The sequence below is a fragment of the Rhinichthys klamathensis genome, unplaced genomic scaffold (assembly GCF_029890125.1).
Source record: "Rhinichthys klamathensis goyatoka isolate OS25496 unplaced genomic scaffold, OSU_Roscu_1.1 h1tg000602l_1, whole genome shotgun sequence".
In the NCBI taxonomy this organism is placed as follows: Eukaryota; Metazoa; Chordata; class Actinopteri; order Cypriniformes; family Leuciscidae; genus Rhinichthys; species Rhinichthys klamathensis.
Window position 1 is genome coordinate 318698 of NW_026607057.1, and position 26728 is coordinate 345425.

General features: G+C 35.2%; 2 protein-coding genes across 3 annotated transcripts; both read left to right on the forward strand.

Moving 5' to 3' along the window:
• Positions 1 to 8072: 8072 nt before the first annotated feature.
• Positions 8073 to 14806, forward strand: bphl (biphenyl hydrolase like). Of its 2 annotated transcripts, XM_056240514.1 has the most exons (7): positions 8073 to 8286; positions 8376 to 8476; positions 10109 to 10275; positions 11259 to 11412; positions 12890 to 13021; positions 14359 to 14482; positions 14558 to 14806. In XM_056240514.1, the coding sequence occupies exons 1-7, from the start codon at positions 8204 to 8206 to the stop codon at positions 14646 to 14648; spliced, it is 852 nt and encodes a 283-aa protein (XP_056096489.1). In that variant the 5' UTR covers positions 8073 to 8203; the 3' UTR covers positions 14649 to 14806. The 2 variants fall into 2 exon arrangements, with proteins under 2 accessions (XP_056096489.1, XP_056096490.1); XM_056240515.1 differs by lacking the exon at positions 12890 to 13021.
• A 2847-nt stretch (positions 14807 to 17653) lies between these two features.
• Positions 17654 to 22098, forward strand: psmg4 (proteasome (prosome, macropain) assembly chaperone 4). The gene is made up of 3 exons (XM_056240511.1): positions 17654 to 17904; positions 20247 to 20322; positions 21910 to 22098. The coding sequence occupies exons 1-3, from the start codon at positions 17713 to 17715 to the stop codon at positions 22029 to 22031; spliced, it is 390 nt and encodes a 129-aa protein (XP_056096486.1). The 5' UTR covers positions 17654 to 17712; the 3' UTR covers positions 22032 to 22098.
• The last annotated feature ends 4630 nt before the right edge of the window (positions 22099 to 26728 follow it).

Here is a 26728-nt window from a genome sequence, read left to right on the forward strand (position 1 = left end):
TGACCCCCCCGACCCCCCCGCGATTTCCGCCTATGCCTAAAAAATATTTTTAACCAGCCATGAAAAATGTATTAATCCTTATTAAAGTTACAAAAGGTATTCAGAGAATTGAGTGATTGTTCTTTGTCTTTTGTTTGATTAATATTATAAACACAGACGGCCGCAGGAATATTAGGCTGCTGTCACTTTAAGAGCGAATGCACGGATCTAATACACTGACACAAAAAAAAAAAAAAAAAAAACACATTAAAATGTGATTGTGTTTGTAATTTTCACATTGAAGCTGAGCAATATGTTCTGATTTTGAATCTCTAAACGCATTATCTACCGTTGCTGCTTATTTTGCTCCATCAACACTTTTGGAAAGCAAAGTAAAAACCCTTCCTTTCCACCTTGTCTGTGTCTTTCATTCTGACTTTCTCTCACACACACACACACACACACACACATCTGTGCAAAACTCCTGTTAGAAAGTTACAAAACATGAGATAGAGATTCACTGTCTTGTGAGATTTCTCGCACTTTCCTTTCCTCGCCTGAAAACAGGGAAAGTTCAATTTCACTTGCGGGATCTAGTGAAACACTCTCCACTTTCTCCGAGCACGAGTTTAGCTTCACATGACCATCAGTTTCACAGCGTTTGTTTTCAGAAACAAAAGACCTGAATGTTTTCTCAGATGATGACTGTAATGGTTAATATGCTTTGATGTCCTTGAGCAGAACGAGGACAATCAAGAAATGTGAGTTATAGAAATGGTGCTTCTGATCACTTAGTAAAGTAACAAGATTAACTAAAAGTCAGAAAGAGAAGAAATAATAGAATGGACGATCTAAATCTATGAGCAGTTCTTCATTTCTCCATGTTCATAATCGGTTATGAGATTATGTGAGCATTTATATTCATAAAACCTAGTCATGTAGATGCTAACAGGGTTTGGGGGATTTGATTTAACACCCGTTCACATCAGTCATGATAAAGATAACCATGATAACTATATTAGCGACCAACGACGACTGATAACGCTCAGTTTATTATATTCACGCTTCAGTTTTGTCGTCTGTCGCTTTAAATGCTCGAGCTCGTTAAAGCAGGATGGATTCTGATTGGCTGTCAATGCTTTATGCGTCATCAGCTGAAAAATAAATAATTCTGAAAGCGATTCTACATCGTTCCTCTGTGTGACATTTAGAACCATAGTTAATTCCCGTTCACACCAAGGATGATAACTATAGAGATGACGATTAATATATAGTTCTAAAATCGTTCTCAATATTAAAGAATAGCAGAGTTCACACCACAGCTATAACAATAACGGCACAGAGAAACGATATCGTTTGAATTACAAAAGATTCCAGTTGATGAACTATTCAAACGTTGACAGCCAATCAGAATCCATCCTGCTTTCAAGAGCTTGAACATTTAAAGTGACAGACACGCACGCTTTTATAATAAACAGAATGATATCGTCTGCTGCTGTGAACGCTAATATAGTTATCTTTATCCTTACAATTGTCCTCTTTGTTGTGTCCTCTTTATTCTGGGTCAAACAAGCTTTTTCATCGATTTCTGCTTGAACAAGTGCACATGTGCACTTAAAGAGACAGTTCACCCAAAAATTACGATTCTGTACTCACCTTAGGTGTTCCAAACCTGTATGAATTTCTTTCTTCTGCTGAACACAAAAGAAGATATTTTGAAAAACCAAGCAGTTCATGGACCCCATTGACTTCTATAGTATTTTTTCCCCATACTAAGTCAATGGGCCCTATCAACTGAGTAAATTAAGACAGAATTAAAATTTTTGGGTGAACTATCCCTTTAACCAGGTGAACTCTCACTAGTGCACCATCAGACCTGCCGCTACAAACCAAGCAATTGCAATGTCAACAGGTCGCGATGCTAAATGTGATCATTTCTGCCCGGCAACAGAGCCCTTTGCCCCCCTCTGTCCATAATCCAGCAACAGCTGCTGCCATATTCTTTCACACATGCCAAAAAAACACACACAGGCTTTTCTCATTTGAACTGAAAGAAAAACCGGAAAACCAGAGTTGCTAAAAGAGTTCAACACCTTGTCCCAAAAGCAAGAAACAGTAAATGTCCTAATCAAATATGGTGTGTTAGAGGAAGCCAAGGCCTGTTTACCCAGGACAGATGTTCTCAGGGCTGACTGTAGGGTTTGGCCTTGAATTAGGCCTTTAGAGACAGATTAAACACAATAAAAGCAAACCACATTAATATCAGACTTGCATTGGATGGCCAATGGGGTTTAAACTCAACATCAGGTGCACTGAAAAAAATCATTTACTTGATAAAATCCTCATAACAATTTACACTAACACATTTTAAGTAAATTTTACTGCTCCTGCTCTGTACAACTTACCTGTTATTATCATAGGTAAAATACTTACTATTCAAGTTAACATTCATGAAGTAATTAAGTAAATATTACTTTAATATAACTTTAATTTACTTAATTTCTCATATAAAGTTAAGTAAATTCAACAAAATTATTTTTTTACACAAATAGGTAAAATCATTGAATTTTACCCATGCTTTTAAAATGTATGTTTTACTTGGAAACATCCAAGTAAATAATACAATAGATCGTCTTTATGATAGAAATAGGACAGCTTTCACCCGAACGCATAGACTTACTTGGTACACAAGGACGGTAACATTCGATAGAAAGTATGAATGTGTCATTTTGAGTAGAAAATAAATCTAAATGTCACAAAATGGCAAGTTACTAAACCTAACAACAAAAGAAATGATAAAACGGTGTAAATACAGCTGGAAAACAGTGAAAAATCAACGTCATTAATTATTCATGCCCCAGTGCATGATGGGAACATCAGTATTAGAAAAGTTGAGTAGGTTTAACTTATTTTTATATCGTTGATATTTACGTTTTAATTTCTACACACTTGAATTGAGTATTAATATAGGATTTACTTTGTTTTTTTTTTATTCTTGTCTGAACTTTTTTCATGTCGAAATTACATTTGTTTTTTCTGTGGCATTTACTTATCTCATTTTTATCAGCGGTTATTGACGAAAACTGTTTCATGGATTCTCAAAGAACAAGAGTTATTAAAACTAACTAAAACTGAAAGCATAAAAATATTTCTATTACTTAAAATACATTTTTTAAATACGTCAACTTGGTTTAATTCAGCTAGTTGCATTTGCCAAGGCAACATTTCTCATTTTATTTAGTTTTATTTTGTGCAAACAGAACCTCATTTGAAAATCTGGGGTTACACTTTACAATAAGGTTCATTAGTTAACATTAGTTAATAACTACCTTAGTTAACATGAGCTAAGAATGAACAATTCTTCAATACAGCATTTATTAATATTAATTTCAACATTTTCTAATACGTTATTAAAATCAAAGGTTGTATTTGTTAACATTAGTTAATGCACTGTGAACTAACATGAACAAACAATGAACAGCTGGATTTTTATTAACTAACATTAACAAAGATTAATAAATACAAATGTATTGCTCATTGTTAGTCCATGTTAGTAAATACATTATGTTAATAACAAACCTTATTGTAACCAATTACAATAATTAGGCTACTTATTGCGCACACATATTCAAACGGACATATAGACTAAACACGTAATATCCCAGCAAGCAATATATGTAATCTTACCATCTAGGTTAACTGTAGACCCGATATTCCGGCTAGTAACGCTCTTCTAGCCGAAATAACCATGAATTTGGTTACATCTCGTTTTGCCAAAATAACCATCATGTAAGCAAAGTCAACAGTGATTACAAGGCGTTTGGTTTAATTTCTTAATTGATGACTATATTCTTGGGTGATGGTTTAGACGTCTATTACATTTTCATTGACAGCCCAAACTCATTTAGCCTAGACGTCTGGGCTGTGTTTGGACGGTTATTAGACGTCTTTTAAGCGCAAAAATGCTTGCTGGGATGCATGTAGGCTACCCGCCGTCAGCGTTTTAACAGATTCACGTTTTTTGAAGTTTACACAGAGATGATAACGTTTCTCTAAATTTGTCAAAACTTGGAGTTGGAACCTGTTTCAAAGTTTGTGTTCTCGAGCCGGCAAACACTGTTGTCGTGCAAATGAACGGCCAGAACGCATTCAACGTTTTCTGTTTTCAGCGGCCCCTTAACCAATGATCTTTGCAGCAGAAGTGAATCAATCAAAAACTAACGTTAGCTCGATAATAACTTTATTCTAGAGCTGCTGTAAAGCCCAAACAATCTCTGCTACCCTATTATAAAGCTGCTTTGAAACGATATAGCCTAAAGCGCTATATAAATGCAGGTGACATGACTTGACATTGCTGACGGTTGTACACATTAGAGATTGCGAGAATGTCAGAAAAATCCCCTGCAATTCCCCAGCTCAGGGTGCTGTACATGCACTCACACACACAGATGTAAACATTCCTCCGTCGATCCTGTCCTTGAGTGATCAATCTCAGGGGACGCTGAGGGGCCAGAGACTCGACGAGGGACGCCCCCGCTCATCCCAGCACCTGCGGACCCAGCAGAACGCGTGCGTGTCGAGCACTAACACACACACACTGAACAGATGATAGTTAGTGAAACCAGTGCAGACCAGCGTGACGCTGCGGGCTTGAGCCACTGGGAAGTGAAACACTCTTATCGACTTTTCCAGCTCTGCTTTCACAAGCGTGCATCAAAAACATTCATTTAAGACTTGCTCCAAATATACCGCACAACAAAAAGTGGTAACACTTCACAATAAGATGCATTAGTTAACATTATAACATGGAGCGATACATTTGTTGCTGTATTTGTTAATCTTTGTTAACATTTAAAAATACAGCTGTTCATTGTTTGTTCACAGTGCATTAACAAGATGTTAATAATGTATAAGTAAATATTGAAATTAACATTAACAAAGATTAATAAGTGCTGCATAGTGCATGCTAACTAATGTTAACTAATGAACCTTATTGTGTGTTACCCAAAAATATTTTTTTCCATTTACAGTAGCCTATAAAGTTAATAATTCATAGGGTTGTAATAACAATAATACACTAAAATCCAGTTTAGATAAAATACTGTCATGCTTATATTATATATACACAAATACAACACAAAAATATATTTTTTAAATGGCATACATCAGTCATTTCAGAATTTCTAATATTGCACTATACCTACAACTGACATTACACAATACCCTACACATCACGCATCTACCCTCACCCACACACACCAATGATTACTTATTGTTCAATAATTTAATTGACAATAGAATTTATACCTATTCAACTCAGGTTGGTACTGTATCTCCTGCCCGAGGACATCAACTCATGCTTTTTATGAAGAATATGGCTTGGATCAACAATAATTTTAAGGCTCTGCTTCTTTATAGACCTCTTAAAAATCTCCTGAAGAGAAGATTTGGGCAATTATTTTTCCAGCTCTTCTAACAATATTTTGAAGTTGTGACCTAATTTTGATGGACAAGTTGCCAAACCATTTTGTGAAACCATAACATATAATAGATTCAATACAGTTGTAATCAAAATTATTCAACATTGCAAATCAGGTTTATTGGCAAAATTTACAGACTTTCAGCTGTTTGCAATGAACAAATCAAACAAAAGTAATTTAGCTCTACACAACAAATGTTTCAAGTGGTTTCAAACTGAAAATGCAACTTTTAATTATTTAAAATGATTCAACCCCCTGAGCAGAATCCCTCACAACAGCGCACATCTGCAAAACAGCCCACTAATCAAGGGCTTCATTAGTTGCAACAGGTGTGCTTGAGCTAGAACACATGAAATATCTGAACTGGCGAGGTTTGTTGAGGGTCACGTTTGAAAGAATGGTCCAAAAAGTTAAGAGAAGATTTCATCGCCCTTCACAAACAAGGAACAGGATTTAAAAAGATAGCGAAGGCACTAAATGTTCCTCGAGACACAGTTGGAAGCATAGTTTGCTAGTTCAAAGTTAAAGGAACAGTGGTTACACTACCTGGACGGGCCAGAAAAAGGAAGCTATCAACGGATCAGAAAAACCCTTGAGTGACTGCAAAAGACCTGGGGCAAGAGGTTTCAGTAAGGCTCGTACTAAACGCATGCCAGGACTCCAAGACTACACCACTACTGACCCAAAAGCACAAGAAAAAGTCGGCTCCAATTTGCTCAAAATCATATAAATAAGAGAAGTTTTGGGATTCTGTTCTGTGGAGCGGTGAAACAAAACTGGATATTTTCGTCCCTCTGGATCAGCGGTGTGTGTGGAGGAAGAAGAATGAAGCGTACGCTGAAGAGAACTCCGTCTACAGTTCAGCATGGTGGATCAGTGATGCTCTGCGGCTGCTTTATATCCTCTGAAACCTGCAGCGTGAGGAAGGAGAGATGGATTCACTGAAGTATCAGGAGATCCTAGGAGAAAACGTCATGCCATCAGTGAGGAAGCTGAAGCTTGGGCGTTATTGGACCTTCCAACTGGACAGATTCTTAAATTTGTAACCCCACACGTAAGAGCTTGCTAGTAGCCTATACGCTGAGTTTCGATTCATTTTTGTAACGCGCACCTCAAAATTCACGGAAGGGAAACCAGGGTGGCAGAAAGTGGCATCCTGTTTGTTTTCTTTATTTTACAAAAGCACAATGTTTTGTTTTTATTGTGACTGTACATAAATAAAAAATAGACCTTTACGGTTTTGGATTTTCTCTTACTCTTATCGTTATTGTATGACCATAAATTATGGAGTATTTTAAGTAGTTTTCACTGTTATAATATAGTTTCCACTAGTTATAATAAGGGGGGTAGTGGGCAGACAACGTCATCCTGATGTGCCAATTACCGGAGCTAAGCAGAAAAAGACAGGAGTGCAATTTTTTTTTTTTTTTCATTATTCTATTTATTAGTACTTTTATATAACACAATGCTTTTCAGTTTTGTGTCTGATTGTGAGCAAATACGTTTTATTTTTTATCAGCCCTATGAAAAAATATGAGCTATGCAAGAGTGCATTGTAAGTCCCCCTGTAGTCAATAATTGTATCCCTTAAAACTCATCTTTATATATATTATTATATGTATTATATATACTTATTTAAACTTTTTTACTTCAAAAAATCTTCATGCCTTAAAATAGCTTCTAATAGGTTCTATGAATATGCAAATGAGCCCCGCCTCCACTCACTCACTCAGCTCAGAGATCCACTCGTTGACGATCACTCGTTGATCTGATTGGTTACAAGGTCGTTTGTGACGTCAGAAACAGCAGCGATTTCAAAACGTTTTTTTGAGACTATCTTTGGTTCACTGCAGTTTTAAAGGGGTGATGAACTGAGAAATCAAAATTTCCTTGAGCTTTTGACATCTAAGAGGTCATCATATTATAAGAATATCCTGTAAGTTTCAGAACTGAAAACGTCCTTGTTAGTCCAATAAAAGCTTTTATTGACACCAGGCTCAGCAAACGACTCGTTTTTCAAAGTGGGGAACTATGACGACAGAGGATAAAACACCACCCCCGCAGAAGAAGAGCAACGCCTACTTCAACACGGCCGGTTTAGCCCCGCCCACCGATTCGCGCATTACACGAAACTCATTATAATATGCAAAACTGTTATCCACTCACCGCAGTGGGCGTTTACTTACTTTCCAAGTCTTCATTGCAAGACGCCCAAAAACCGAGCCTTTTTGAGCTAGGCTCAAAACTAGGGTAGAAAATAGCCTATTACTTATTCATTTTGATGTTTTTGAATGTAAAAACCAAGCGAACGTCATAAGTTGACCTCAGACAACAATATAATTTTTTTTAAAAGCCAGTTCATGACCCCTTTAAGGAGAAAATACTCAGCAATGCTGTCGACTTATGAATTTACACATGGTTTGTCTTAAAGCATATTAAAAACACCACAACAACATTAAAAGCTGGATTTTCACCACAGGGGGACTTTAACTGCTTTGTGCTTAAAGGAGGCTGTACACTCAACTACCTCAGGGGGGACTAAATGCCGCTAAGAGGAACAAACTGTAATGTGCACTATATACTGTCTGTTCAAAACAAATTAGAAACCCTCTCCCGTGTTCGTTGTCCATTTGTGTTGAATCTGCTGAAGGTGAAATCAAAGACTCGTCCCGAAACACATTCGCAGATTTGCTCGTTTCCCAGTGTTTAAACTTCAGGACAGGTGTTCATGTGTTTCTGTTCTTATGGCGACACTCGTTTACAGACAAACTGGACTCTTAATGTCCAGCGTCTTCAGAAGAGCTGCAATACAGAGACGCTTCTACGGGTAAAACTTCAGCTCGTGAGTTTATGTGTGCGAGTTGTTCTTCACGATAGCCTACTCTGAATCTCTTCTCATCTCTTGTACTGTTACAGTAAGTCTGTCTCCGATAAGATGTCCGTGAATGGAGTGAATCTGCACTATCATCGCGCTGGAGACGGAAAACACGCGGTTCTGCTGCTGCCTGGAGCTTTAGGTCTGCATTACAGACAGTATATAAACAACAGCATTACAGTATATAAACAACAGTCTCACAGCAGTATATAAACAACAGTCTAACAGCATTACAGTATAAACAACAGTCTAACACCATTACAGTATATAAACAACAGTCTAGCAGCATTAAAGTATAAACAACAGTCTAACAGCATTACAGTATATAAACAACAGTCTAGCAGCATTAAAGTATAAACAACAGTCTAACAGCATTACAGTATATAAACAACAGTCTAACACCATTACAGTATATAAACAACAGTCTAACAGCATTACAGTATATAAACAACAGTCTAACACCATTACAGTATATAAACAACAGTCTAACAGCATTACAGTATATAAACAACAGTCTAACAGCATTACAGTATATAAACAACAGTCTAACACCATTACAGTATATAAACAACAGTCTAACAGCATTACAGTATAAACAACAGTCTCACAGCATTACAGTATATAAACAACAGCATTACAGTATATAAACAACAGTCTAACAGCATTACAGTATATAAACAACAGTCTAACACCATTGCAGTATATAAACAACAGTCTAACAGCATTACAGTATATAAACAACTGTCTAACAGCATTACAGTATATAAACAACAGTCTAACAGCATTACAGTATATAAACAACAGTCTAACACCATTACAGTATATAAACAACAGTCTAACAGCATTACAGTATATAAACAACAGTCTAACAGCATTACAGTATAAACAACAGTCTCACAGCATTACAGTATATAAACAACAGCATTACAGTATATAAACAACAGTCTAACAGCATTACAGTATATAAACAACAGTCTAACACCATTACAGTATATAAACAACAGTCTAACAGCATTACAGTATATAAACAACAGTCTAACACCATTACAGTATATAAACAACAGTCTAACAGCATTACAGTATATAAACAACAGTCTAACAGCATTACAGTATATAAACAACAGTCTAACAGCATTACAGTATATAAACAACAGTCTAACAGCATTACAGTATATAAACAACAGTCTAACAGCATTCAAACGATAACAGCATTTTAATAGCATTAAAAAATTATAACATAAAAAGACCAAATTATAAGATACTTTTAATATGAGATTAAATGATCACATACTAAATCATAATTATTTTTTAGTATGTAGGCCTAATCATTTTTACTGTCTCACAATTTTAGTTTTTTAATTTTGTCATAATTTTTTTTAAATCTTGACTTAGTATGTCATAAGTATTAAAACTTTTTTAAAACAAACTTTTTATTTCCTAATTTCGACCTTTTGTCATGATTATAACATTATATTATATTTTCCATTTAATTTTAGTGTATAACGTGTGTTTTTTTTGTTGTTGTTGTTTTTAATATCTCTGTGAGTAATTTTAGTACTTAATTTTATTTATTTGCAGTTAGTTGTCAAGGCAATTTTTTTCAAATGTAAGTTTTTCTCTAAATATATATGTTTTATTGTATCTAAGCTTCATTTCAGTTAATGAAAATGATTTTTAACGGCTTTAGTTTCAGTTAACATACACATTTGACTGGTAGTGTATTGATCGTTGAGGCACATCATGTTATTTTCTTCCTCACTTCCTGTGTTGACAGGAAGTGCTGAGACGGATTTTGGGCCACAGCTGGAGCAGCTGGATAAGAAGCGGTTCACTCTGGTGGCGTTTGACCCGCGGGGTTACGGACACTCACGGCCTCCAGACAGAGATTTCCCGGAGAATTTCTTCCACAGAGATGCCAAGGACGCGCTGGACTTAATGCAAGTACGGCAGGAAAGAGTCCAGTATCAATCTTGATATTTCAAACCAGAAATCAGAAAGAAATACCTTGATTTTAGAGCCAATTTTGTGACGCTCAAAATGACACTTTAAAATGCAATAGTGACTTAAAAATGTGGGGATGTAACTGTGATGAAGGTTGTGATAAAGAGAATAACAGTCAGCCTCAATAAAAGGCTAGAATTCTTTAATATTTATTTATTTAGTTGTTTCTGCTTCATTGAAATGCTGACATTCTTTGATATTTATTTATTTTATTGTTGCAGCCTCATTAAAAGCCTGAAATTATTTAATATTTATTTTATTGTTTCAGCCTTGATTAAAAGGCTGAAATTCTATTAATTGTTGAAATTTTTTAATATGCTTTTATTTATTTATTTTATTGTTTCAGACTCAAAAGAGGCTAAAATTCTATTATAGGCTAAAATTCTTTAATATTTATTTATTTATTGTTTCTTATTGGCTGAATTGTTTTAATATTTTGTTTCATCCTCATTAAAACACTGACATTCTTTAAAATGTATTTATTTAAAAAATTGCCTAATGAAAATTCTATTATTGGCTGAAATTCTTTCATATTTATTTAAAAATTGCCTAATGAAAATTCTATTATTGGCTGAAATTCTTTCATATTTATTTAAAAATTGCCTAATGAAAATTCTATTATTGGCTGAAATTCTTTAATATTCATTTATTTATTTATTTATTTAAATTGCCTCATGAAAAGGCCAAAATTCTATTATTGGCTGAAATTCTTTAACATATATATATAAAAAATGTTTTTAAAAAAATGTCAGCCTCATTAAAAGGCTGAAATTCCTTCATATTTATTTAACTTTATTTTTTGTTGCCATTTGATCATTTCTGACATCCTCATTTGACCCCTAAGCCACTATAAAAACTAACCGGACTGCCATATTGATAATCCCTTGTGCTCAAGCCTCATGTAAATGTGTGATGTCCTGCAGGCTCTGGGCTTCAGGCGTTTCTCTCTGTTGGGCTGGAGTGACGGTGGCATCACGGCTCTGATCTCGGCTTCGTTAAACCCTGAACTCATTAACCAGATGGTGGTTTGGGGCGCCAACGCTTACGTGTCTAAAGAAGACGTTCAGATCTATCAGGGTAAGATGAGAGGACATCAGAGGACAGTTTCATCAGCATTAGGGTTGGGTATCGTTTCAATTTTAGCGATTGCGATTCTTATCGATTCCTAATTTCGATTCCATTAAGGTAAAAAAAAAACACGTAGACATCATTCACATTTAGTCTTATTGCAAAACATTAAATTGTAGCTGAATATCATGAACAAAAATCAACAGGCTAAAGGACACTTACACAAGGAACTTATTTAAAAATACCATAGAAAAACAACTAGCCAAACTAATGTAAGTTTCAAGCATTATTAAAGACTAGTAAACACTCAGTAATTAAAAAAGAACAAATAAAAAATTAGCAATCGCAACAAATAGACACAACTGAACAAAGATACGATTGAAATAAACAGTGTTTTAGATTTTCAGGAATTCAGGTTCTCAAACTAATCAAATGTAAAATAACACTGCACTTTATAAATAAAATATACATTACAAATATACACGGAACAAAATTATAAACGCAACACTTTTGTTTTTGCCCCCATTTTTCATGAGCTGAACTCAAAGATCTAAGACTTTTTCTATGTACACAAAAGGCCTATTTCTCTCAAATATTGTTCACAAATCTGTCTAAATCTGTGTTAGTGAGCACTTCTCCTCTGCCGAGATAATCCATCCACCTCACAGGTGTGGCATATCAAGATGCTGATTAGACAGCATGATTATTGCACAGGTGTGTCTTAGGCTGTCCACAATAAAAGGCCACTCTAAAATGTGCAGTTTTACGGACATTTATGTTGGTCCACTCATGTTGGAAGTTGCTGGATATTGGCAGGACCTGGGACACGCTGTCGTATACGCCGGACGTATACACCCCCCCCCCCCCCCCCACCCCCACCCGCCCCGCATTTTAGAGTGGCCTTTTATTGTGGACAGCCTAAGACACACCTGTGCAATAATCATGCTGTCTAATCAGCATCTTGATACGCCACACCTGTGAGGTGGACGGATTATCTCGGCAAAGGAGAAGTGCTCACTAACACAGATTTAGACAGATTTGTGAACAATATTTGAGAGAAATAGGCCTTTTGTGTACATAGAAAAAGTCTTAGATCTTTGAGTTCAGCTCATGAAAAATGGGGGCAAAAACAAAAGTGTTGCGTTTGTAGTTACAAAAGTTGCGTTTGTGTTGCAGTGTAGTTACAAAAGTTATTCAGTGAAGAACGAGTGAGTTTTCTCTGTCTTCTGTCGTGTGATTAGTGTTATTATAGAGACGGCAGGAATATTAGTGCCGTCACTTTAAGAGCCGCACGGATCCGATACACTGATACACACGAGCACAGAGAACAGAGTCTCTCTCGCTTCAGTGGTTTAAAGTCACACTGAAATACTCAAAGGAATCGATAACAGGAATCGAAATTTTAATTTTATAACAAGTATCCGATTCCAGACCTCAAGTGTTCGATTCCCGACCCTAATCATCATCATCCTCGTGTGTGTTCCAGCGATGCGTGACGTGTCGTTGTGGAGCGAGCGAATGCGCCGGCCGATGGAGGAGATGTACGGCGCTCAATACTTCCGTCAGACGTGGGAGAGATGGGTCGACGCGATCAGCCAGTTCACACGCAAACCACAGGGTCAGGACCAGTTTCACTTCACCAACCAGTGTTAGTGTTCTTCAGTACAGCCAGACTCCTCATCAACAGACACTCTGATCCAAAGCAACTTACAAACGAGGAATATTATACTAATTATACTGTATAAATATTATTTTAAAGAAAAACTACTTTATTGCTTTAAAAATAAAAAATTAAATTAATTATAAATTATTGTTTTTAATAAATAAAGCTTAACTAAAATAATATCTTAAGCACTTTTATCCACTAAATCAAATTTAATTGTGGTTCAAATTCATCCCTTTTCTCTTTGCATTCTCATGATGATAATACAGTAAAAATTACGGGTGTAACAATATATATCATGTCACAATATATCGCAATACATAAAATGCAACAATATGTATCGTGGATAGTGACAATATATATTGTGTATAGTTCACCCAAAATAAAAATTTATGTGCAACTTGAAAAAAAATTCACGTTTTCAGAGTTTCAGTGTCAGTACTACATTAAACTACTATATATAATGTTGATTATAATGTATAATAATGCAATGGGGGGATATTTGTGGGTCCTGATGATGCCAAATGTCTGTTACCAGTAAAAAGTGGCATTATTTTAAATATATCTAGTCAGTGACAGAGTGCAAGCATATTCGTCTAAATAATTCAGTATTTTCAGCTTCAGAATCATGAATATTGTTATTCTGGTGTCTCTATTGTCTGTGCTTTGGGTTTCAAGTCCAAGACTATTCATTTACACACACAATGCAATATCAAATTTAGCATTTTAATCAATAGTGCATTTTTTGTAAACCTTTTATTATATGTCTTGGAGTATCGCAATAATATGGTATCGTGATATGTATTGAATCGTGAATCGTGACATTAGGGAATCGTTACACCTCTAATAGATCATGAGTGACGCTGGATCCCAAACCCAGTCAAGAGTCGCACGGGTGTATTTGAGGCAATAGCCAACTATACATTGCATGGGTCAAAAATTTTTATTTTTCTTTTATGCCAAAAATCAATAGGATATTAAGTAAAGATCATGTTCTATTAAGATATTTAGTAAATTTCCTACTGTAAATATATAAAACGTTTATTTTTGTGAGTGAATGCAGCACAATCGTGAACAGAAATGCACAATTTTAAAAGCGATTTTCTCAATGTTTTGATTTTTTGCCCCCTCAGATATTCAAATAGCTGTATCTCAGCCAAACATTGTCCTATCATAACAAACCATACATCAATGAACAGCTTATTTATTCAGCTTTCAGATGATGTATACATCTCAATATCAAATGTGACTGGTTTTGTGGTCCCGGGTCACACATGTGTCTTCCTCATCAGGGAACATATGTATGGAAGCGCTGCCGCTGATCTCTTGTCCCACGCTGATCGTCCACGGGGCCAAAGACCCGATGATTCCCTCATCTCACCCGCAACACCTTCAGCAGAACATCAGCGGCTCGCGGTGAGACGCTTCACCCCACATGTGCTCATCCACACGACTCGACGCTCGCTTCTGACGGACTCTTGTGTTCCTCAGGTTACACGTGATGCCGGAGGGGAAGCACAACCTTCACCTGCGATATTCCTCCGAGTTTAACGCACTGGTGGAGGGGTTTCTGTCCCCGTGAGCAGATCCGGGCGCTCGGGGTTCAGTTACTGCGGGAAACGAGGACTGGGGACTTTTCTCTCGGGACTAAGAAGGTCATTGAACGATAACTGTGACTATATTAACATGCAACATCAGTGACGGAAAATTACGAGATTAAAGTTAAATTCATTAAAAGGCTGGAATTCTTTCATATTTATTCATTTATTTATTTTATTGTTTATGCCTCATTGAAAGGCTTAAATTCTATTATTGTTTGAAATTCTTTAATATTTATTTATTTTTATTTTATTATTTCTTCCTCATGAAAAGGCAAAAATTCTATTATTGTTTGAAATTCTATAATATTTATTTATTTTATTGTTTATGCCTCATTGAAAGGCTTAAATTCTATTATTCTTTAATATTTATTTATTTGATTGTTTATGCCTCATTGAAAGGCTTAAATTCTATTATTGTTTGAAATTCTTTAATATTTCTTTATTTTTATTTTATTATTTCTGCCTCATGAAAAGGCTAAAATTCTATTATTGTTTGAAATTCTTTAATATTTATTTATTTTTATTTCATTATTTCTTCCTTATGAAAAGGCTAAAATTCTGTTATTGTTTGAAATTCTTTAATATTTATTTATTTTTATTTCATTATTTCTTCCTTATGAAAAGGCTAAAATTCTATTATTGTTTGAAATTCTTTAATATTTATTTATTTTATTATTTCTTCATGAAAAGGCTACAATTCTATTGTTTGAAATTCTTTAATATTTATTTATTTTTATTTTATTATTTCTGCCTCATGAAAAGGCTTAAATTATATTATTGTTTGAAATTCTTTAATATTTATTTATTTTATTATTTCTTCATGAAAAGGCTACAATTCTATTGTTTGAAATTCTTTAATATTTTTTATTTTTTATTATTATTATTTCTGCCTCATGAAAAGGCTAAAATTCTGTTATTGGAGACGACAATAAGGTAATTAAACAATAGCTGTGACTAAATCAACACGCAACATCGTTACAAGATTAAAATGTAGTTCTAAAAGTAAAACCTTTACCAAAATCTCTCTTTATTTATGTGGAAAAAATATTACAGGCTGTTTTAAACAAACCTCTACTTTGAGCTTTTAATGCGTGCGGTTGCCAGATGTCAAGTGTTTAAATCCCCCAATCAAAACTTTTCTGTTAAAATTATATATTTCATAGTGCTGTGCAATGATTAATCGTGATCAATCGCATCCAAAATAAGTTTGAGTTTACATAATATATGTGTGTGTACTGTGTATCATTATTTTGTATATATAAACACACACATGCATGTATATATTTAAAGCTGCTGTCCGTAGCTTTTTTTGGGTTAAAAATTATCCAAAATACATATTTGATAAAATACATAACCAGCCAGTGTTCAAAACTATCTGCTTGCCTTAGCTCGATGCAAAGCGGTAAGCTTGTAATAATGTTTTTAATTTTAGTGGTACTGGTGGATTTCCGCGGGAGATTCGAGCATGTCTTTGCGTCATTACGTCACATCTGTACACATAAAGAAGGAGTCTCGGCTAGTATAAGCTATATTGCGTGTGAGGATGTTGGAGGTGGAGATTTATAGCCTTTTCTCACAGCACTTGATATAATTAAACTTATCAATTTGATGGCGGATCCAGAAAGGTTCAAACGACGATCATCATCAGTGACGACTAGAGACTCACCCGCTGTAACATGCAAAAGACTTCGTTCGGACTTCGGAGTGGCTACAGAAAAAAAGAGACTGCAACCGGACCATGCGCAAACAAGGATAATATCGGAAGGACATTACATGATGTAGTCACGCAATGCTTGCTGACGTTGTTAACATTAACAATTAGAGAACATAGTATAGCTACTTTGCACGGTTTTGCGTGAAATGATAACTTATAAGCAATTGTTAGATTTAATCAGCGCGATTTACTGCAATGTCAGAACCAGAACAAAAGTGAATGTTTCTTACTAGTTCAGATGACATTTCCCGGTGAAAATTCTTATGTTGGTCATACTTCCAAAAAGAATAATCTGTGATTCTGAATGACAATATCCACATCGGCGCGGTGACTGACACACACACTCTCCTCAAACACTGTGTTCATCCGCGCTGTGCAGTGTCGAGGGTGTTGAACTACAACCCACGTAAAGTTGATAATTCCGCGAATGACTGCAATTGCAGATTTCGAACAGAGATGGCGACAAAGAGGAAAAATGCCGGACTGCAGCTTTAAGAAAAATGTGTTATTTATATATAAAATATTCAAATTTATATATAATATAAATATATATACAGTATATACATGCAAATATTTCTTAAATATATGAATGCATGTGTTTGTATGTATATATACAAAATAATTATACACAGTACACACACATATATTATGTATGGTAAACACAAACCTTTATTTCGGATGTGATTAATTGTTGCCCAACACTGGGAAAAAAAATGGAAGTCAATGGGGTCCATTAACTGTTTGGTGACTTTGGTCTATTCTTTAAAATATCTTAATAAATAATAATAATAATAATAAACTTTATTTTATATAGCGAATTTAAAGCAGCTTCTCAAGGCACTTTACACAATAAAAATACAAAGAGAAAAATAAATAATAATAAAAAAGTAAAAAAATACACTATATACAAAGAAATACAAAGCGTACAAAAAACAAAAGAACACACTGGAATACAAAATAATTAAAACCATTAGGGAAAAAAGCGAACCTAAAAGCGCACTTTTAACGTAAAATCCTTGACTGTTGTTTACGGCACTTTCCCGCCAAACCAGCGGGTGTCGCTACACGCTCGCGTCGCAACTTTGTAGATGTTTATGCACAAACAGCAATATTACCGAATATTACACGCTATCTAACGTTAAAAAAGTGAAATCATAATCATCCATCCCTGCTGGTTTTGTTTCCGGCACTCGTCCTCCACACCGGCGGGTGTCGCTACAGTCTCTGTCGCTGAGCGGAACTGAGGAAGAGCGAGGCGCGTGTGTGTGTTTACTTTCATTATGAGAGTTCTGGTTCTGCATGGTTTGATCGCTGTGTGAAGGCGGATCGGGATGGAGACTGTGGAGAACGGTGACTCCAGCACTCAGGCGTCTGTGCAGGGCATCTCTGTCCATGATTTCTCAGAGAAGATCCTGGAGCAACTGGTTAATTTCCACGTGATGAAGCTGAGCGGCGGGTTCTTCCTCTGGATCGGGTCCGGCCCGGTGCTGTCCAATCTGGCCGTGTCCATCGGGAGTAAATATGTGAGTCCTGCTTTATCTTCGACATTATCTTGTGTGTGTGTGTGTGTGTGTGTGTGTGTGTGTGTGTGTGTGTATCATGTATGTATATACATGTGTGTGTGTATATATATATATGTGTGTGTGTGTATATATATATATATATATATATATATATATATATACACACACACACCATGGCCGTAGCCAGCTATGAGGTCACCGAGGTCCGGACCTCGGTCATTTTTTTTACATTCAAAAATAAAATGTCAAGCTCTCTGAATGATTAATTAGCAGTGTTTAAACCACCTCATATGAGTGTTTGCAATTCATGTTGCTGCGAGAAGCTGGCGCAGTGAACTGAACGGGGCTTGAGAGCGCGTTGTGAACGCGGGTGCAGCCTCCGTGTTGCCAGATCCACCTAATAGAAAGGTGGCAGTAGTCACCTGTTTTTCTGATTTAATGTGACACTTTAGGAAGTTATTAATGTGGGAAGGTTTAGTGATATATTAACCTTATTTCCAAAACACAAGCTTTGAACTTATTTCGGATTATTATTATTATTTTGTTTTGCTTGTTTTTCGTAGCAATATCTGGCAACATTTAACTGTCGGCATTAATACATTTAAAAAAAGAAGAAGCTTATAGACAAACTGTAATTGCATAAAGCTACCACATTCGGTAAGACAAACGCAATGACAATCGATTATCTGTAAGAAATGTATAACACTATCAAAAACAATAGCATAAAACAGATCTGTATGTTAGCCTACAGAATGAAATTTGCCAAATAACTTACTGGCCAGCTGGAAGACGGCTCATGCTGTTTAGTTAACCTTTCACAAAGCCATCATAAAAACATTAATTAAAGCAGTGTTTCTCAACTAGCAATCTATTCAGTCAGCATATTTGTGTTTGATCTGTGTGAATTTCGTCCGAATTTGACGAGTGATTAAAAGATGGCTAATTCGTAACAGTTCGTACGACCTCACTCGTACGAATTAGTACGATTTTTGCTAAAACGTACATATTTGACGAGTTGCCCAATTCGTATGAATTCGTACGAATGACCCTGACCCCGCCCCTAAACCTACCCATCACGTGGGTTTAGACAAATCGTACAAATTCGTACGAATGAGGTCGTACGAATTCGTACGAATTAGCCATCTTTTAATCACTCGTCAAATTCGGACGAATTGGTCGTGAGATTGCGTTGAACTTGCTAGACCTACTTTTTCTTTGCACAAAACTCTCCAGAAAGTGCCATTTTGGTTTATTTTTCACAAAAAAAATCCCGGGGGGGCAAACCCTCGGACCCCCCTAGTGAGAGACTACCCCACACATAATTAAATCCAAATTTAACCCCTGTATATATATATATATATATATATATATATGCCAAATTCCATAAAAAAAAAGGGTCACAGCTTAATGTCCATTGGGAAATGTGGTTCCAATGGCCAAACCATTATTATAGCAAAATTCTTTACACAACACCCCGGACCTCACTAATTTTCAAACCCTGGTTACGGCCTTGACACACACATATATATATATACACACACACATCTATATATATATATATATATATATACACACACACACACACATATATATATATATATATATATGTGTGTGTGTGTGTGTATATATATATATATATATATAGATGTGTGTGTGTGTTCATATATATATATATATATATATATATATATATATATATATATATATATATATATAGATGTGTGTGTGTATATATATATTTATATATGTGTCTGTGTGTGTATATATATATAATAATATATATGTGTGTGTGTATATATATATATGTGTGTGTATATGTGTGTGTGTATATACATATGTGTGTGTGTGTGTATATATGTGTGTGTATATGTATATGTGAACATGTATACGTATATGTATGTATTTGTGTGTGTGTATATATAACCAATCAGAGAAAACAAGTCAAGTCATCCTCATTTATATAACGCTTTTAACAATGTAGATTGTTTCAAAGCAGCTTTACAGAGATAAACATATAGTTTAAGGTAACAGAGATTGTTTTGGTTTTATAGCGGTTCTTGAATAATGTTATTTTCCAGCTAAAGTTAGTTTTGATTGATTCACTTCCGTCGAAATGATCATTTGTTATTAAATTAGGGGCCACTAAGACGACACCGTTCTCTCTAAACAGACTTTAAGATTTCAAATAAAATACACCCGTATAAAAGAAATACACACACACACATATATATATATATAGGCAATTTCTTTAATAAGGGTGTATTTTTGATGTGGGTCACAGTAGCTCCCTCATAGAAGTGTTTTCTGCAGCTCATATCGTGTATTTGCTGTTTTTCTCCCAGGATTCCTCGCCTCTTTCGACTCTGGTTCTGGGAGACACGTCCGACACGACCCCCATCTCTCTCGCTCAGAGACTCAGTAAGATCACGCCACCGGTTACAATCCATCAGACATGAGTCGTGTGTAGGGCTGTCACTAACGGTCAATTATTTTGAAGATTAATCGAGCAATCTGGATATTTTTGTGGTAATAAAAATAGACCTAAGCTAACAATAGCTTTTAAAATGACCTCAATACATATATAATAACAGTGATGCAATAATATTTAGTTAAAATTAAGTATCAAAAGCAAGTAATCATATTGTTTTATTGTACAACACTGTTAAATATTACATAATGTTATATACATAATATATACAATCATCTTATGTAAATGATGTATTAAAACTTAAAACTTGTTGTTATTACACTTTACAGCATGATGAATCAAATCCTTGTTTAATACTGTCCCAACGACATTTAATTCAAATGTCCACTTAATCTTTAATAATTGGCCACTTCTTTACGATAGTGAGTAAGAATATGTGGAACATCAAATCATGCAAATTCAGAGCGAAGGTTTAAACTTTTATTTTGAAATCGTGATGAACAGTTTGCACGTTTAGAAACATATTGATGATGAGGCTTTTAGAGAAGGCTTCTAATGTGCCAGTCTTTTTGAGCTTGTTTTTCTGTATTTAAATGTACAGGTGAAACTCGAAAAAATCAGAATATGGTGCAAAAGTTCATTTATTACAGTAATTCAACTTAAAAGGTGAAACTAATGTATTATATAGACTCATTACATGCAAAGTGAGATATTTCACGCCTTTATTTGTTATAATTGTGATGATTATGGCTTACAGATATGAAAACCCCAAAGTCAAAATTAGAATATTGTGAAAAGGTTTTCATATCTGTAAGTTTTACCTATTAGTTTCACCTTTTAAGTTGAATTACTGAAATAAATGAACTTTTGCACCATATTCTAATTTTGACTTTGGGGTTTTCATAAGCTGTAAGCCATAATCATCACAATTATAACAAATAAAGGCCCGAATGTTCCTTTAAGGATGGCCTTGTGTTCATCCACTAACTGGGCTCACAGTAAACACTGTTCCTCTGTCCAGTCCGGCTTTCTCGGCCGTCTTGGTTTTGATTCCATGTTTGTTACATTAAAACCAACATTCACACCTTAACACTTAAATAGACATGCCAGCAATCAGTGTAATTGGAAAGAGTGGAACAATTTCTATCATTCTAAGCCAATCAAACACCTTATAGGAAATTAACAGCATGGTAAAAAAAAAAAAAAAGGATTTATATATACACATATATAATGTGTGTGTGTGTGTGTGTGTGTCAAATAGGAAAAATTACGCAAAGTTAAGGCTTAGAATAGACCCTATACTTAAAATCACTCTTTTTTTTTCTTCTTGGACAACCAACCAATCACAGTCTTCAAAAGATTGTATGACACGTAGCAACGGGGTCAACCCCGCCTCCTCACTAAGATGAACGTTGTTGTCTTTTCCTTGAGTTGCTCTCAAATCGGTCCCGAATCGCTCTTAAGCTAAGAGTCCTACGTAAAGGTTTTTTAGCTAAATGAAGAGTTTTCTGAGAGGATTCTTAGTCTTTATGAATACGGGCCCTGGTGTTCAACTAGTTTTCTCTATTTCTTTTCAGCAAAGAAGACAAAGAAGCAGGTGTTTGTAAGTTACAACTTGCCCATGACGAACTCGAATCTGGCACTGCTGGTGGAGGACAGGATCAAGAGGGAGATGGAGCTTCATCCCGACAAGTTTTAAACATTCAAACTTTTTTTTTTTTTTTTACATAGCTCAATAAATCTAAAGAGAAAAAAAAATTCTGTCATAACGTGTGGTACTTTTCCGGTCGAGACAACAAATATGTGGGTTATAGCATTAAATAACCTGTTAAAAACTATGAAATATGAGGGAGATTTCAAAGGGGCTGTTTGTAGAATTCAGAAACTCTTGCTATAAGCGATTAGCCGTTAAAGGGGTGGTATAATGCCCTTTTCACAAGATGTAAAATAAGTCTCTGATGTCCCCAGAGTGTGTGTGTGAAGTTTTAGCTTAAAATACCCCACAGATATTTATACATAGCATTTTAAAATTGTCACTTTTTGAGGGTGAGCAAAAACGCACTGTTTTTGTGTGTGTCCCTTTAAATGCAAATGAGCTGCTGCTCCCGGCGGAGGGGGCGGAGCTTCAACAGCTCGTGTCCTTTTACCTCACACACACACGCACTGAAAATGTCAATGTTTATGTTCAAACCGGAGTCAGACAATAATGGAGAGACTCAAGAAGAAGTGACAACTTGTAGAAAACATTTCTGAATGGTTAGTTGATGAATTTATGAAGCTTATGTGTTGGTATCTTCTAGTCATTGATTAGCATATTCTGTCGTGATAATCTATAAATCGCGTTACTGGGGGCGGAGTTTATGTAAATCTTAGGGTTTGTGATGTCACTAACACCGGGAGGAAGCTCGTGTAGTTCTTCCAGCCGTTTGTTGTAGTCCTTAAAAAGTGATTTCTGTAAAAGCAAATCTCTCCCTTTGCTTTGAACGTTGAGCGTTGTAACTTTGCAGATGTTGTTTACGCTCAAACAGCAACATTACACACTAACTAAATAAAAAAAGTGAAATCATAATCAACCACCCCTTTAAGTGAACTACAGTAGCAGCTTATAGCTAATGTACAAGAGACGAGACCCTGATATTCCTTAGAAGTCAAAAGAAGTTTGAAATACCTGTATAAATAATATAATCCACTGTTAATAAACACCCTGACGCCATCGGGGAAGGTCTCGTTTAAGTTTCGTTGCACACATTGGCAATAAAGCTATTAATACATGAAAATTCATACTTGTATACAGGTGAAACTCGAGAAATTATAATATCGTGCAAAAGTTAATTTATTTCAGTAATTCAACTTAAAAGGTGAAACTAATATATTATATAGACTCATTACATGCAAAGTGAGATATTTCAAGCCTTTATTTGTTATAATTGTGATGATTATAGATTACAGCTTATGAAAACCCCAAAGTCAAAATTAGAATATTATGAAAAGGTTTTCATATCTGTAAGCCATAATCATCACAATTATAACAAATAAAGGCTTGAAATATCTCACTTTGCATGTAATGAGTCTATATAATATATTAGTTTCAACTTTTAAGTTGAATTACTGAAATAAATGAACTTTTGCACCATATTCTAATTTTTCAAGTTTCACCTGTATGTATTTAATTTCCAGGACTCTTAAAAGGTTACGCAAGAAAATTATTTTTTCTGTTCTCTAATTGGTTGGAAATCTATGGAAGCTTATTTCCGCCACTGAATTTAAAATAAATAAATAAATAATTTCTACTTATCTCACAATTGCGAGATATGAAGTCGGAATTGTGAGAAATAAAGTCGCAATTGTGAGAAATAAAGTCGCAATTCTGAGAAAAAGTCGCAATTGCGAGAAGAAAAAGACAGAATTTTGACTTTTTTTCTCACAATTGCAACTTTATATCTCGCAATTCTGACTTTATAACACACAATTGCGAGTTTATATCTCGAAATTCTGACGTCTTTTCTCAGAATTGTGAGATATAAACTACTAACTTTTTTCCCCTCAGAATAGTTTATATCTCACAATTCTGACTTTACAACACGCAATTTCAACTTTATATCAATCAATTGTGACTTAATATCTCGCAATTCTGACTATATCACGCAATTCTGACTTTATATCACGCAATTCTGAATATATCACGCAATTCTGATTTTATATCACGCAATTCTGAATATATCACGCAATTCTGAATATATCACGCAATTCTGAATATATCACGCAATTCTGATTTTATATCACGCAATTCTGACTTTATATCACGCAATTGCGACTTATATCACGCAATTCTGACTTTATATCACGCAATTGCGACTTATATCACGCAATTGCGACTTATATCACGCAATTCTGACTTTATATCACGCAATTGTGAGAAAAAAAAGTCAGAATTGTGAGATAAAAAGTCGCAACCTTTTTTATTTTTCATTCTGTGGCGGAAACAAGCTTCCATAGAAATCACACAAATGCCAGAAAAGGTCATAGAAATGTATTGATCTGTTAGTCAAATAAGAGCAACACAAAATACTGTATTAAAAATGGTATTTATTTACAAGTGCAATGTCTTAAAATGGACTATTAACATGTATGAAATTCTCACTTCAGCCTAATCGTCAAAATGAGAGTCAAATAGAGAAAAATACGCTGATGATTTAAAATGTTTCAATCTCTAGCACAAATGTATGTTTATGCACTCCATCTTTTGAGTGAATCTCATTAGTGTGTGTGTGTTCAGGTCATGTTTCAAGCCAAAAACAAAATTAATTTTTTTATTTTACTTTAGTCTATGTAAAATAAACTTCTTTTTTTTTTTTTTATAACAGCCTGCATTGCATTTTTAATTAATATTTTTATATATTTTTATTTATTTGTTACTAGTTATACTTACAATTGTGCTTGACAATTTTAATAATATATATATTTTTCCACATTTAATTAATGAGAGTTTTTGGTCCTAAAAAATAGGTCTCATTTTCTGTCAGAAAAATATACTTTGTAATTTCTTTTAGATTTTTGGAGTGAAAAATGGCCTGGGCATGTTATTGTTTTTGTGAGATTCACTCATATGTGCTTTTTTTCCCCTCGAATGTGCTTTAATTTTTTGAAGTATTGTGGAGTGCGGAAGCTCATACAGGACAGCAGCCGAACGCATATACAGTAATCTTACAGAGATGTGAGTGTTTTTGTTTCTTATTACTCACTATTACTCCTGCCCTCAGGATGTGAAATGCCACGACTCATATTCAGAGATACATATATATATCCCAGAAGCCTGTACACACACACAATACCTGCAATCACAGTTTAAAACCTTGAAATGTTTATTAATCTCCTGCTATAAATTTATTTTTTTCTTAATTTGGTTCTATATTCAGTAGTTTGAGGATGAACAGGAGTTTTGCGATGTTCAAGTTACTCCACAGCTATTCTACACATTAATAATAATAATAATAATTGATAAATATACATGAAAACACTCAGCAGCCCTTCTAGTGGTCTTGCTCCACATCAACCAGAGTTCACATTTATGATTTGAGTAAATGTCATGAAAGCGCGTCTGGGTCACATTTCACTACAAAATCACAGGTAAAATAAACGATGCATTGTGACTTTATTTTCATTTCCCCTCCTCCTATATATCATTATCACAATGCAAAATTAAATGACCATAATGCATTGCACATTATTCTTATTTTTATTATTCTTGATGATTGTCATTGAATTCTCATTACTTAAATGCATTTATGTTTTTATATAGCGTATAACAAACATCAAGCCAGTACAATACTAAAATAGTAAATTTTTCACATTACATTAATCATACGGGAGGAAAATGTCACAATGCAAATGTGATTTTGATGTGCAAAGCGACCCATGACACACACTTCCCACCACAGCAACTGTTCACCGGATGGAGGTTATCGAGTGTGTGAATGTTTACATGTTACGAACAGACCATTACGTTGTGCTGTTGTATTTTTTTAAGCCATCATCTGTCCAGTTCAGATTCATCTGGCCGACTCATGATTGCTTCTCTAGTTTTAGTTTTAGTGCAAAACAGACGGACTAAAAAAACCTGACCATAGTGAGGTGCGCACGAACACGACGGGCTTCATTCATGACACTGAGCAAAACTCATTTCTGTTGCGCTTTAAAGGGATAGTTCATCCAAACATGTAAACGAGTGACTACAACGGCTCAACCTTAAGTTTATCAAGCGACGAGAATACTTTCTGTGCGCAAAAAACACACAAAAAGAACGACTTTATTCAACTCTTCATTCAGCAGGCTCACTATTGGCCGACGCTGGTCATGTGTGTGTGTGTGTGTGTGTGTGACGTACACCAGAAGCGCTGCGCTGTTACACTACGAGAACTCACTCGAGGCCCACAGAGAAGAAGATGAAGAGTTGAATAAAGTTGTTTTTTTGCGCACAGAAAGTATTCTCGCCGCTTGATAAACTTAAGGTTGAGACGCTGTCGTCACTCGGACTATTTTAACGATGTCTTTAATAACTTTCTGTTCCGGCAAGTTTCAATTACAATAGAAGCCTATGGAGGAGTGAGACAGCTCTCAGATTTAATCACAAATATCTTCATTTGTGTCCCGAAGATGAAGGAAAGTCTGACGGGGTTGAACAACACGAGGGAGAGTCATTACTGACAGAGTTTACATGTTTGGGTGAACTATCCCTTGGAATGGAAAGCATTACAACCAGGGCTTGACGTTAACTTGTTCTGCTCACCACTGTGGCGAGTGGTTTTCCAAAGGTACGAGCCACTCATCATTTCCACTGGCCACAGTTTTGACATTGATACCATGGGGGAAAACTGCCTTATGGATATTTTTAATATC

Bases quoted from the DNA above. Each gene is read 5' to 3' on its own strand.
- bphl (XM_056240514.1), top strand. From the start codon at position 8,204: ATGGCGACACTCGTTTACAGACAAACTGGACTCTTAATGTCCAGCGTC. The intron at 8,477-10,108 runs GTCTGCATTACA...CTGTGTTGACAG, and splicing joins GCTGCTGCCTGGAGCTTTAG to GAAGTGCTGAGACGGATTTT. The intron at 14,483-14,557 runs GTGAGACGCTTC...TGTGTTCCTCAG, and splicing joins CAGAACATCAGCGGCTCGCG to GTTACACGTGATGCCGGAGG.
- psmg4 (XM_056240511.1), top strand. From the start codon at position 17,713: ATGGAGACTGTGGAGAACGGTGACTCCAGCACTCAGGCGTCTGTGCAG. The intron at 17,905-20,246 runs GTGAGTCCTGCT...TTTTTCTCCCAG, and splicing joins TGTCCATCGGGAGTAAATAT to GATTCCTCGCCTCTTTCGAC. The intron at 20,323-21,909 runs GTAAGATCACGC...ATTTCTTTTCAG, and splicing joins CTCTCTCGCTCAGAGACTCA to CAAAGAAGACAAAGAAGCAG.